Raw genomic sequence first — 15,000 nt, forward strand, 5'->3', positions numbered from 1 at the left:
AACAAGCAAACCCAAGGGTTAACAAACACAGCAAACAAACCCAAATGTTAACAAACAAAACAAACAAAACCAAGGGTTAATAAAAGAGGCAAACAAAACCCAGGGTTAACAATAAAGCAAACAAACCCAAAGGTTAACAAAAAAGCAAACAAAACAAAGGGTTAACAAACGAAGCAAACACAACCAAGGTTAACAAATTAATCCAAGGGTTAACAAACAAAGCAAACAAATCCAAGGGTTAACAAACAAAGCAAACAAACCCAGAGACTAACAAACAAAGCAAATAAAACCCAGGGTTAACAAACAGAGCAAACAAAACCAAGGGTTAACGGACAAACAGACACCCACGTAAATATAGTGCCACAAACACGTAGGCAAAACAGACCCACGCATCGACAGATAAGGGCGACGCACAAACATCACTTGGCGAAGAGGAAGATTCTGTCCAACCGAAATTATCTTTATAAGGAATCAGCTGATAGTTGTCATTCCCTTAGTCTCGATTCTAGGTCTCATGAGTGTGACTCATTTGCGTGAAACGTATGATTTCCTTTTATATATATACATACGTATATATATACATATATAGCCAAATCAAAAGTCCTTCAAAAGAAGGCATCGTGCTTACCCCATACAAAAATGGGAAAAAAGCACGTTAAAGAAGAAGAATATATATATATATATATATATATATATATATATATATATATATATATATATATATATATATTATGACCTTTCGATCATTACCTTCATGGACGACAAAACAGAAATCAATGCCACTACCATTGCTATCAATAATAATAATAATAATAATAATAATAATAATAATAATAATAATAATAATAATTGTTGCCGTGAGCAGCCACCATTGCATCCGCGTTACGATCAACCTGCAAAGCAAGTTTCTGGTTGCAACAGTTAAGAGGTATTAGTAGTAGTACGGGTGCAACTTATATCTCAAGCCAGGAGGAGGAGAAAGGGACATTTTAGATACTCTAGTCGAGGGAGGAAGTTTCAAGAGAGAGAGAGAGAGAGAGAGAGAGAGAGAGAGAGAGAGAGATTTATCGCTTAAAGACGAGATAGATAGACAATGGTTGACTATAATAAAAAAAATCACGCTTTATCCTTGAGAGTTTTGTGGTGTTTTTGTAGAGTACTGCTGACGTCCCTCCTACCACTACCACCTACCCTCCCCAGTCAGGTTTTTGAACGTTCTCCACTTGTTTATTAATCAATATTAAGCATTACCGTCTCACGCCCTGATTATCTGTCACGCCGTCAGCATGTACGGACGGAATCAGCAGCAGATTATTTCTCGGATGAGACGAGAGCGTGGAAAATATGGCCAAATCGAATGTGGTTGGGCTGCAGTGATGGAGAGAAGGGAGGTAGGTGGTGGTGAGAGAAAAACGGGCGCGTTGGCAACTCTTTAAGGGACGCGTTGGCAACTGTGGCAATATCAGGTGGTTGTATTGTGACACTCAGCTGTTTCACTCAGTAGTCAGCTGATCGCTCTAGAGGTTGGTAGTGTGTGGGAGAGATACTAGCATCGTAGCATCCCTAGATTTTTCCAGTGTTTTGTTAAATACCCATCTGGGGTTGAAGCGCATATTCACAGTGTTGTTGGCTAGAAAAGGGACAGTCCCTCTATCCAGAGGAAGCGGTGCACACGCCATGACCGATATAGTTACAAAAAGGAAGGCCTGGCATTCAGTTCCGAAGTGTGGTGTTATGTGCAGACGTGGCAAACGTACCGAATGTGTCAGATTGAAACGAATTGAGAAAATACGTGTGCATTACGCAAGTGACCTCACAGAAACAGCGAGGAATACGTAAGAGTGTGTGTGGAAGAGGACTGGCCCCGATTTCAGCCTTCCAGATGGGAAATATGGTGGAAGGAAGGAAGGCCGTTCGAGAGCGCGACACAGAAATGACCAACAATATGGAATGCCACATTTCCACGCTTTTTCCCTTCTCTTTCTTCCTTCCTTCCCTTCGTTCGTCAAGGTGCATCAGCGATCCGTCTCTGGGGTTTAAAGCGAGTAGCTGCTGACTCTTTTCAGATTTCCAAGGCGATTGTCAAGGGTGAGAGTGAATTACTCACACGGGCGGCCTTGTCCACCTTCGATTTCCCCATTACTAAAGATGCCTGTTCGTTGTGTGTGTGTGTGTGTGTGTGTGTGTGTGTGTGTGTGTGTGTGAGAGAGAGAGAGAGAGAGAGAGAGAGAGAACTGTAAAACAGGTGATTCGTTGTGTCTGACACTGTTACATATCACATTCTGTGAATGGTTTTACACTAAGACTACTGAGAATGGTGTGATATCATGTTTGGTATGTATGAGATATAACTGCCTCTAATGTGTGTGTATGAGATATATTAGCTTTCAAATGTGTATCCATGTGTGTGTAAGAGAGAGATGGAGAAAGAAGAGTGTAAAAGTAACTCAGGTTAAACAAAGTAGATTTTAATTCATGCTTTCATATGGGTAAAGTACTGTGATCAAAGGGCAGTATAAAGGAAATTTGGGATATTAAGATGGGTGGACTATTTAGTGTGTGGGCGTGAGATTGTGCAAGAGGAGAGAGTGCGGTGGTGGTGATGGGTCCAGCCAGCAATGCTATGGAGAGAGAGAGAGAGAAAGAGGGAGAGAGGGAGGCAACAATATATATCAGGCTGCTGGCTTCATCTCACACACATTCTTAACATTCTTACGCACAAAGTTTTTACTATCAATAACAACATTGCCATAACTGTATCACCCAATCTTATTCTCTCTCTTTCTCGTTCTCTTTCACAGTCTCTCTCCCTCTCTCGTTCTCTCTCTCTCTCCTGGCATCCCTAACTGTTTCCCCACACTTTTCTATAAATACATTCGTACTTGTCCACCACTGAGAGAGAGAGAGAGAGAGAGAGAGAGAGAGAGAGAGAGAGAGAGAGAGAGAGAGAGAGAGAGAGAGAGTCTGAAATACTTTCAATAGCCACGAATGTAGGAATGACACTCAATAGGCGACACATGCAACAGACTATTATTAATTTCATCCTGGGAAGTGGGCCAATGCGTCAACGTATTTATCGATACTCGAATGATTCTGATTCGTTATCTCTTCTTCTCTTTCTCTCTCTCTCTCTCTCTCTCTCTCTCTCTTTATTTTTTATTTACTTTCATTGGAGATAGACGGATCCGGATGGATGAAAGGCAAAAGACTAAGGGGGTGGGGAGGTGTTGGGGGGGAAAAAGTGAAGGCCGGGGTTAGTGATGACTGGAGTGCAGTGGGAGGAGGAGGGGGAGGGGGAAGAGGAGGAGGAGAAGGGAATGGTGATGGTGCTTCTGCTCCTCCTGCTGCTGCTGCCGCTGCTGCGAGAAACGGTGGAGGAGGAGGAGGAGGAAGAGGAGGAGGGAGGGAAGGAGGGGAGAATCCCTCCCTCTCCTCTCGCAGATGACCCACTTTCTCGACACAGTTCCTCGTCGTCGGTGCGGGCGCCACATAGACAGACACACACAAGCACACACAACGGGCCTTCACGTACAGTTACATGACGACCTGGGCGTGACATATGGCCTCTCTTCGTAGCCACTCACGCCCACTTCACGCCCGCCCGCGCTCACGCCCGCGACTCCCCGAAGTAGGATGTTTTCTCTCGCATAGACGCAAGGTGCATAGCGTCTCGCAAGGAGAGAAGCACCCTTGTATTGAGAACGAATGGTTTTAGTTCTCTCTCTCTCTCTCTCTCTCTCTCTCTCTCTCTCTCTCTCTCTCTCTCTCTCATTACATTAGCACAATTCTTGCATTAAAACATATTCGTTTACGTCTTTTGTTTACGGATTATTATTATTATTCTTCCTCACCCCCAAAAGCCAGGTGATTATCGGTGGGAGCCCAGGGTCACTCGACTGTCAAATGCAAATTCACCTGTTCTTGAGGCCCCAGGTAATAATTACCTATGGAATGAAAGGATGACAACAGCAGCAGCTCATCATAACTATTTTCCGATGCACAACATCATATTTCCTTTAGCCCCTCTTCTCGAGAAATGATGGTATTGATGTGAAAGTGTTTACAAATACTTTCATGTTGGAATGAGGTCACTTTCGGAAAATGGCACGGAGCGAGGAAGCGGGGGTGGGGATTGGGAAGGGGTGGGGTGAGGTAGGCAGGTAGGTAAGGGACGTTTGGTACCACCCCCGTGCCAAGAAGTGAGGTCGGAACGCAGCAACAGACTGTTGAATATGTATCACTTTATAAAGTGTGAATGCAGCGGATCTGATGGGTATATAGCTGATGCATATTTCTTACTGTACCTGACTCTTGTGGCATTCCATATTGTTCTTTAGAAGTTTTTATTTTTATTTTTCTTGTAGTTTCATCTATCTATGTGAAAACCTAATTAATTTACTTTGTTCTTATTTCTCAGGAAGATATATTTATTTATTTATTCAGATTTGTTACGCACCCAGCAAAAATATCAAAAAACGTTCCGGCTTCGCTCAAACAGTCGCAAGCAACCGCAGGAATTGGAAACGGAAACTCCGACGGTTTTTCGTGCGAACGTCCGGATTCGAGGAAACGTTACTGCAGAGATATTCGTCAATAAAACGTTTTAGTCTCGGTGCTTGGAAGAAGACCGTGATGACGAGTCTTCATTAACCCCTTGAAGGAAGGAGCGGGTTCTTCGAGAGAGAGTCTCTCCAGATCTAAGCGACGACGCCTGCAGACGGCTCTAAGGTCTCTCCTCTCGGTATAAGAGGTCCTCCTCACCCTTCTCCCTTCGGCAACGCCTTCTGCTGCTGCTGCTTAGGCCTTTTGGTGTCACTCGGCCCCGTGGAGGAGTTTTTCACACTCGCCGCCAACATCACCCAACTCCTCCAACCTGCTCTGAGGCGCCCCTGTGGCTTCTGGACGCCCACGCAGCCACCACCACCATCCTGACTACAAGATTCCTCTGGAATGGGGGTGCACAGGACGTTAGCCGAGGAGCCTGGTGGTGGAGGGTTAGGGGGTATGCTGGAGGAGGAGGAAGAGGAAGATGAGTTAGGCTACTTCCAACACCTCCACCATCACCATCACCACCACTATCATCACCAACACCACCACCATCACCACTCTCCTCCCTCCAACACCGGCAGCACAGACAGCGATGTTCTCAATAACAACAGATTCGATCAGGAAAAAGGTGAGTAGGCCTCCAGAAGTCTTCTTTGACACAGTTTTTTTTTTTTACTTGTTATCCATCAACGTCGGATTACTTATTTATACTCTTATTTATGTTGGTTAAGGCTGTTTGCTGTATCAACATAAATTTGTGTTGTTTTAACAAATATATATATATATGTATGTATATATATATATATATATATATATATATATATATATATATATATATATATATATATGTATATAATAAATACATATATACATACATATATATATATATATATATATATATATATATATATATATATATATATATATATATATATATATATATATATATTTATACTCACCTCAGGGAGTAAAATCTTACACCATACCTTGTCTCCCAACGAGATACTGAATAACCACTTGAACAAGAACATATATATATATATATATATATATATATATATATATATATATATATATGTATATATATATATATATATATATATATATATATATATATATATATATATGTATATATACATACACACACATATTATATATATATATATATATATATATATATATATATATATATATATATATATATATATATATATATATATATATATATATATATCTATTATATATATAACATATATATATATATATATATATATATATATATATATACTATATATATATATATATGCACACACACACTTATCAATGATATAATGTGTTCTTATATGAGCCAAAGTTCCCCAACAAAATAATTAGACCAGTCATACGATAATGCGACTTGAAAACAAATTGAATTCAGTTTCATTTTTACAATAGACTAAAAAAAATCCAGAACGTATTCAAGATATAATTTCTTGCGGTTGTCAGTCACCTGGTCTTATGCCAGCGCCAATTCTCGCTCCAGAGTATTCCCTTCGACTGCGTCCTCGAAATGTTACGATAAAAACACACGTACATACAGACATGCTCAGGTTCTCATGATTTCCTGTGGGTCATGGTTGTTTCAGAGTTCGTACAATGTTTGTCGCTGACGATAATCGCGTCGGAAACCTCTTTGCTTTCTTCGTGTTGGGATTCGGCGGGGTAAGAAGAGGGGAGGGGTGTTAAATCTCATGGTCATTCAAATTACAAGAAAACGAACCCACAAATGGCGGAAGATTTGAAAGGGCTTATGTGGTAGTTTGGGTGACAAAATTAGCCAAAGAATTTCCGTGTCTTGTAAGGCTATTTTGGGATGCAGAATCTGAGGGAAAAAAATTTATATATTTCCGTTTACGACATAGCCTGTCCTATCTACGTAGTTCTTGGTTTTCCATTTTTTTTTCAATGTGAGTGGATTTTTTTCGTTTGATTTCATAATTTTCAGCTATTTCTGCTCTTGATTTTAATACCATAAACTTTTTTTTATCTCTCCAATTGTTAATGGCAATTACTTTCTCTCTCTCTCTCTCCTCTCTCTCTCTCTCTCTCTCTCTCTCTCTCTCTCTCTCTCTCAAAAGTGTAAACATCCCGTTCACCTTTGCAATTGTTAGTGGTAAACACTTTCTCTCTCTCTCTCTCCTCTCTCTCTCTCTCTCTCTCTCTCTCTCTCTCTCTCTCTCTCTCTCTCAAAAGCAAACAGTATAAACATCTCGTTTACCTCTGTGGCACAAAAGTTGAATGTTTCATTTTTATCCCCACTTCCTGCTAAACAATCAACCTATCACTTTTTTCTTCTCTCTTTGTTCATGACAATCTTCACCCCTTGCCTGTTCCTGTCTCCCCATCATCCACTTTCGTTTCTTCTTGTGATTCTGCGATTTATTGATATTTCGTCCTTACTTTATTAGCATTTAGGCGTAAAAGAAGGACTCGAAATATATTTGTTGTAGCTCGTTCTTTCGTCTTCTGCAACTTGACATTAATTCGTCATTCGCTGTTCCACCGAACAACAGACCCTTTCCTAGATATATAGGGCAGTGTGACGACTTGTAATGGTTTCAGGCTAATGGACACGGGTTGCCTCTCTCTCTCTCTCTCTCTCTCTCTCTCTCTCTCTCTCTCTCTCTCTCTCTCTCTCTCTCACATACATAACTCTAACTGTATTCATCTCTCAAACAAACACACACTTTATTGTTATATTACTGAAGTTACAAGAGATATAGAGATATATAGAGATAGAGAGAGAGAGAGAGATATAGGAGATATATATATATATAAAACAGTCTATTCCTTCCCTTTCTGACCACACACATACATCTCCACCCCCTTTCTCTCTCTCTCTCTCTCTCTCTCTCTCTCTTCTCTCTCTCTCTCTCTCTCTCTCTCTCTGTGAGTGAGTGAGTGTGTATGTGTGAGTTTAGCTGACTGACCAATGCCAAACGTATGAAGGCTAATGGAACGAAACCAATTAAATTCAGTCGCACGCAAACTGCCCTTCGCAACGTTGCCGTGTTTGCTGCTGCTACTCCTGCTGGTGGTGGTAGTAGTGAGGCCCTTTGGTGCTGTCCCCGCCCCCGCCCAGGCCTTAAACTGGGAGTGCTGCCTGTGTCTGCAGCAAGCAGTGCCATTAGACGCCGAGAGAGAGAGAGAGAGAGAGAGAGAGAGAGAGAGAGAGAGAGAGAGAGACCGTCTTTAAAGCAATGGGCTCACCCACGCAAGATGCACTGACAAGAGATCGTGCAATGCAACATGGCGTGCTAGGGGGAGGGGTGAAAGGGGAGGGGGAAGGAGAAGAGGGCTGTAGGGGGAGAGACAATGCAGCATGTGAATTGGTTCGACGAAATTGTATGTATATATATACTTATATATAAATATATATATATATATATATATAATATATATATATATATATATATATATATATATATATATAGATATATATATACATATATATATATATATATATATATACTGTATATATATATATATATATATATATATATATATACAGAGAGAGAGAGAGAAGAAAAGAAGAAGAAAGAGAGAGAGAGAGAGAGAGAGAATATCACCATACAACGCCATCAAAGCAGAAAATACAGGTTACCTTGACCAATTCATTATCCGAAAACAACAAATATTTACGCCGAATTAATTGCCATGTGACATAAAGCATTTGCCTTCATCAAGAGAGACCGGAAATGAGTTATTTTTCCTTTAAAAGCGATTCTCTTTCACGTGCGTGTTTTTTTTAATTATTAACAACTTAAAGTATATTCAGGAAGTATAATCTTCAGAGGGTGTATGTTTCCATGTGAGTTTGATATGTTCCTACTGATTAGTGACAAAAGAATTCTAGCATTGAGAAGGAATAAGGAAATATGCTGGAATTGTTGGATATTAAATGTAATGAGAGAGAGAGAGAGAGAGAGAGAGAGAGAGAGAGAGAGAGAGAGAGAGAGAGAGAGAGAGAGAGAGAGAGAGAGAGAGAATACTAGCAAAGAAAAAGAACAAGGAAATATGATGTGATTGTTGTAAAATGTCAAGAGAGAGAGAGAGAGAGAGAGAGAGAGAGAGAGAGAGAGAGAGAGAGAGAGTATCACAGGTGAGCTATCTCTTATCTTCCTCTTTGACATCAGAGAGAAAGAACAAGGAAATATGTTATGACTGTTGTAAATTATAATGAGAGATGAGAGAGAGAGAGAGAGAGAGAGAGAGAGAGAGAGAGAGAGAGAGAGGGGGGAGTGAGCTATCTCTACTTTCCCTATTCGACATCAGATCTGCTACTACCTGACGATGTCACTTATTGATAACTGACTTGATAACTAACCCTCATTTGCATGTTATCTATTACCGCACTTTTCCTACCTCCTTTTACATCTGTTCAGAGTGCCATTCTGATTATGGTAATGAGAACCTTCACAAAAACCCTTTTTGTTTGTGACGATTTACCTTTGTTAAATGCTGGCTTGGCATTACCATGACACTGTTAAAAGAATAGGGAGAAAGCTTCCTATTATACTGACACGTATTATGCAAATACAGAAACATATAAGTGTATATGTAGGCTGTATATATATACATATGTGTGTGTATAGACACGTACAATATATATATATTTATATGTATATGCCTCTCTCTCTCTCTCTCTCTCTCTCTCTCTCTCTCTCTCTCTCTCTCTCTCTCTCTCTCTCTCTCTCGTGAGATAACGTAGAACGTGTCTCTAAGGTTTCACCCAACAGTAGAACTTAAACTATGTCAGTCCCGTCCGTGTTCTGGATTAGAAACATTCTTTAATTATAAGTTATCATTATTCTTCAGAATGTGTTATCGCTAAGGTGTGTAGGAGAGTAGGAGTTATATAGGATAGTAAGACGAACGACTCAGTGCGTGTTGAGCTCTACAATTCAATCTATATATCTCTATAATAAAGCAATATTTGTAGAACAATGTAAAACTATCCATCTAGTCATCTGTCGCCTCTGTTTGAATATTCATTAGTGAGGATTTGCTGAACACTTGAAGATATTTTATTCAATACTCATTCAGTTTCATTAAAATGTTGTTTTATTCAATACTTGTTCAGTTTCATTAAAACGTATTATATTCAATACTTATTCAGTTTCATTCAATATTCATTCAGTTTCATGCACTACTTACTCAGTTTCATTGAAAACCTGTTTCCAATACTTTAGTTTCATGAAAGAAAACTGTTTTCTTCAATACTCATTCAGTTTCATTAGAAACTGTTATATTCAATACTTATTTAGTTTCACTAAAAACAGTTATATTCAATACTTATTCAGTTTCACTAACCTGTTTTATTCAATATTTATTTTCACTAAAAACAGTTTTATTCAATACTTGTTCTGTTTCATTAAAAAACTGTTTCATTCACCACTTGTTCTGTTGAAAATTGCCATTTATGAAGCTCGTGTGTATCGTTTTACTCGGTCTGTTGTTTTCGAGGGAGCGTTTAGTAAACGTAAATCACATTTAACTTATCACGGTTACAAGGAAATGCCTTCAGACAACATTGAATTTGTGCGTGTGTGTTAGAATCAAAATTTCAACAGGAGTAGATTTAAATTGTATATATAGATATATATATATATAGAGATATATATATATATATATATATATATATATATATATATATATATATATATATAATCATGGCTTCTAAATGTCGCTTAATATCAAACTAACACTACTGGCTGGAGTATCCCCGATGGGGAATTATCACCGACAGGGAATTTATCAATTTGTAGCTTCATGATTGTACATAAATCACGGTGATAAAATTTCATATAGGCTATATTATATATATATATATATATATATATATATATATATATATATATATATATATACAATATATATACATATATATATATATTATATATATATATATATATATATATATATATATATATATATATATATATATATATATATAGATATAGAGAGAGAGAGAGAGAGAGAGAGAGAGAGAGAGAGAGAGAGAGAGAGCTGTAATAGGCAAGCTGGTCTCGCCAGACAAGTGTTTCTAAAACTGTAAAGTTAAGAGGCAACAGAATTGCTGGTATGCCAACACAAGTGGGGGAGGAGGAGGAGGAGGGGGAGGAGGACGACGAGGAGGAGGAGGAGGAGGAAAAGTAGCGGTACTGCTACAACCAGCTGGTAGAACCACCTGCTGCTCATACTGCTGTGCTAGTGCTGTGATCGAAAGGTAAAACGGTGCCGACAGAGAGAGAGAGAGAGAGTTCAAAAAGAGAGAGAGGGAGAGAGAGAGGAGGGGAGGTACAACAACATTCAGTATTATGAATGATTGCGTTATGGGACAAATCCGAGATGCAGTTTTATTTCTCTCTCTCTCTCTCTCCCTCCACGAAATCTCAACGTGAGTCCGTGGAGTCGACGTCCCAAATTCCTTATTTACATGTTTTTCAAGCGATCCATTCCCGACGGAAATCTGGATAGAGGAAAAGGGGAAAGTGACGAAATTGCTGATAGTTCCTAAAAGCACAAATAGAGTCACAAACACACACGTACACACATACACATACACAATGCTGGCACTGACGAACTAACCTCGGCCATAGCCTCCATAAACACTAAAGTTAGTTGTCATTGGACCGTGTGACTATTTTCACCCCTCTCTCTCTCTCTCTCTCTCTCTCTCTCTCTCTCTCTCTCTCTCTCTCTGTTTTTATTTTTCTTCTTTTGTTCTCACATATAGCCTACATACACAAACCTAAGTATATATATATATATATATATGTGTGTGTGTGTGTGTGTGTGTAAAACAATAAGATATTCCTGAATTCACATAAAACCTTGGATCACTTGTGTCGATGGTGCTAAGTTCCTCGTGTCTTGAACCTTCAACTTGTCTTCCCCCTCCCCTTCCCTGTTTCCCTCTCCCCCCAATGCCTCCTACACCGCGTCTCCCTTCCCCTTCCCCCTCCCGTTCTCCAACCCTCACCTTGTGAGTTCCTCTCCCCTTCCTCTCTCTCTCTCTCCCCAGAGCTAGCACCTTAAAGACTAAGCCAAGGTTGAGAGCAAGCACCCGAACAAGGGAGGGAGAAAAGCGAGCTTGTTCATTTTAATTCATTTCCTCTTTCATTCACTTCTCAATTTCTTCCTACATTGTATTTTCGGTCTCTCTCTCTCTCTCTCTCTCTCTCTCTCTCTCCTCTCTCTCTTCTCTCACTTCCTGGTCAACCTGCATTTATGTGTTCATGCATTTGATAGGATGATGATCCGTTATTTATATATATATATATATATATATATATATATATATATATATATATATATATATATATATATATATATATATATATATAATATGCACACACACATATAGGGCTATATATATATATATGTATGTATATATAATGTATATATACATACATATATGTAATTTATGTATGATATATATATAAGTGTCTGAGAGAGAGTGTATAAATTATACACAATATATTCCAGTTCATAAGTGTGGCCTGTACGCCTTCCCGTCCACAGTCCCAAAGACACTTGGATCGAACCTTGAAAGCTCTGGACTATTAATGGCAGCCGTAAATGTCTCTTGCTGCGATTCCTGGTCGTCGAATGCACCTCCCTACGAAGTACCGAGACCAATCCTTCCTTTATTCCTTCCCTCCTTCCTCTTCTCTCTTTTGTCATCAAAGAATCCGAGCTCATGTTCACATCGCTTCCGGCCTCCCTAGTTTAATATCTCTCTTGCTGTTCCTTCTCCAACATTTACGATTTGAGTCTCTTCACTTTCTCTTATGTGCTAGTGAAGCTTTCTCTGGATCAAACAGATATTCTACAGTTTCCCCACTTCCAATTGGTGTTAGAAATCAATGAGCTAGCTCCCTCTCTCTCTAACCTCTCTCATCTCCCTGTATATATATATATACTATATATATATATATATATATATATATATATATATATATATATATATATATATATATATATGCGTGTATAAACAAAACTACCTGTATTTCTCTTAGTAGAAACATTATATAACAGTCTGCGTCTTTCTTTTAGCGATTTCTATTTGCTCTCTTGCTGTGCTGAATTTCACCAAGCTCATGCGCCCACAAATTTGTACAGTACCTCAGTTTTCATGCAGTGGTAGTGTGGACGATAATCATATTTTCTAAGTATATTATATATATATATATATATATATATATATATATATATATATATATATATATATATATATATATATATATATATATATATATATATATATATATATATATATATATATATATATATATATATATATATATATATATATATATATATATATATATATATATATATATATATATATATATATATATATATATATATATATATATATATATATATATATATATATATATATATATATATATGTGTATATATATATATATATATATATATATATATATATATATATATATATATATATATATATATATAATGTTTCTTAGATAACGCAGCCTTTACAAGTCTGTATACCTTTAACATTGTCGGTAGGAAATATTACGACCTCCCACTATTATTGGAACTCCTCCCAAAACTATTGCAATCACGGAAGATATATAATGAGCTGTGCATTGCAACAATGAATTGCAACAGATCTTATATGTCTCAGTATAACCAGATTAGCCAAAGTGAGTGAAGATGGCGCGTGTGTGTTACTGGGGTGGGGGTGGGGAGGCGGGGCTACGTGGTCTTTATAATCTACTCCCTTCAGATTTTTCTTATCATTGGAGAGACTTCTCCTTATCTGTCTGTCTGTCTGATTGGTTGTCTGTTATTTTTTTTTATAATTTATCTTCTGTCTGTCTGTCGGCGTTAATAACGTAAATGTTGTAACGCTAGTTTTAGTAACCACAAATCAATTAGTCAATCTGTCTTCCTGTACAAACTGACGCAGAGATTCACAGCCCTGTCTAAATACTTTTTCTGTCATTTTTTTTAAGATGTACCGCAATTATAAGCCGTCTGTCTGTCTGTCTGTCTGTCTAAATGCTTTATCAGTCCATTTTTTAAAGTGTATATTCAATTATGAGCTGTCTGTCTCCCAGTACAATCTGACGGATAGATTCACATCCCTGTCTAAATGCCTTTTCTGTCATTTTTTTTAAACTTACCGCAATCATAAGCCGTCTGTCTGTCTGTACAAACTGACGCAAAGATTCATATCCCTGTCTAAATGCCTTTTCCGTCCATTCTTTAAAATTTACCGCAATTATAAGCTGTGTGTCTGTCTGTAAAAATTGACGCAAAGATTCAAATCCCTGTCTAAATGACTTTTCTGTCCATTTTTTCAAAAGTACCTCAATTACGAGCCGTCTTTACAAACTGACGCGTGGACTCATACCCCTGTCTAAATGAACTTCAATGAACATCAGTCACAAGTTTGTCTGTCTGTCTACAAGTCCTTCGTGTTTTCCTTCAGTGGCGTCCTTCCTTCTTTGAGCATGTCCTTCCGAAACCACTCTCCCCCCCCTACCTACAGTAGATCCTTCCTCAGTTGTTTCCTAATGACTGGTGAAGGAGTCCTTCACGGCCCTCGCCTTTCCTCCAACTATTCCTTATCCGGACATCATCATTTTGCAGTTATTTGATATTTTAATATTTATTGCCTCCGTTCTATTTCATTATTCATCACTTCAAATTTTCGTAATTCAAGATTTCAAGATTAAAAATATCTTGGAATTTGTCATATTTGTTATTTCGAAAAAAAAAAAATAAATTTCATCACTTGGTATCTCGACATATTTCATTTCGGGTTGTTTCGACAAATACTTCAATAATCTTCACTTGGACAAGAGTTACTTACTGGTTGTTTAAACAAAATTTCCTCATCGGTTATTTGGACAAAATTTCCTCATTGGTTATTTGGACAAAATTTTCTTACTGGTTATTTAGACAAAATTTCCTCATTGGTTATTTGGACAAAATTTCCTCATTGGTTATTTGGACAGAGTTTCCTCATTGGTTATTTGGACAAAATTTCCTCATTGGTTATTTGGACAAAATTTCCTCGTTGGTTATTTGGACAAAATTTTCATACTGGTTATTTAGACAAAATTTCCTCATTGGTTATTTGGACAAAATTTTCTCATTGATCATTTAGACAAAATTTCCTCATAAGTTATTTGGAAGAAATTTCCTCATTAGTTACTTGGACAAAATTTCTTCATCGGTTATTTGGACAAAATTTCCTCACTGGTTATTTGGACAAAATTTTCTTATTGGTTATTTAGACAAAATTTCCTCATTGGTTATTTGCACAAAATTTTCTTACTGGTTATATGGACAAAATTTCCTCATTGGTTATTTGGACAAAATTTTCTTATTGGTTATTTAGACCAGATTTCCTCATAATTTATTTGG

General features: G+C 37.8%; 1 protein-coding gene across 4 annotated transcripts in view; it reads left to right on the forward strand.

The window, feature by feature from the left end:
- LOC136834356 (ribosomal protein S6 kinase alpha-5-like) overlaps positions 1 to 15,000 on the forward strand; it is a 187,192-nt gene that overhangs the window by 79,470 nt on the left and 92,722 nt on the right. Inside the window, exons 1-2 of one of the 4 annotated variants that reach the window (XM_067096887.1) lie at positions 1,447 to 1,523; positions 4,418 to 5,176. The exons of 1 other annotated variant lie outside the window; for it this stretch is intronic. In XM_067096887.1, the coding sequence (XP_066952988.1) occupies positions 4,951 to 5,176 (226 nt within the window). In that variant the 5' untranslated portion in view covers positions 1,447 to 1,523; positions 4,418 to 4,950. Of the gene's footprint in view, positions 1 to 1,446; positions 1,524 to 4,417; positions 5,177 to 15,000 lie in introns of those variants that run through there. 2 more of the 4 variants (XM_067096888.1, XM_067096889.1) reach the window with 2 other exon arrangements.

This window comes from Macrobrachium rosenbergii, chromosome 53 (assembly GCF_040412425.1).
Source record: "Macrobrachium rosenbergii isolate ZJJX-2024 chromosome 53, ASM4041242v1, whole genome shotgun sequence".
Taxonomy (NCBI): Eukaryota; Metazoa; Arthropoda; class Malacostraca; order Decapoda; family Palaemonidae; genus Macrobrachium; species Macrobrachium rosenbergii.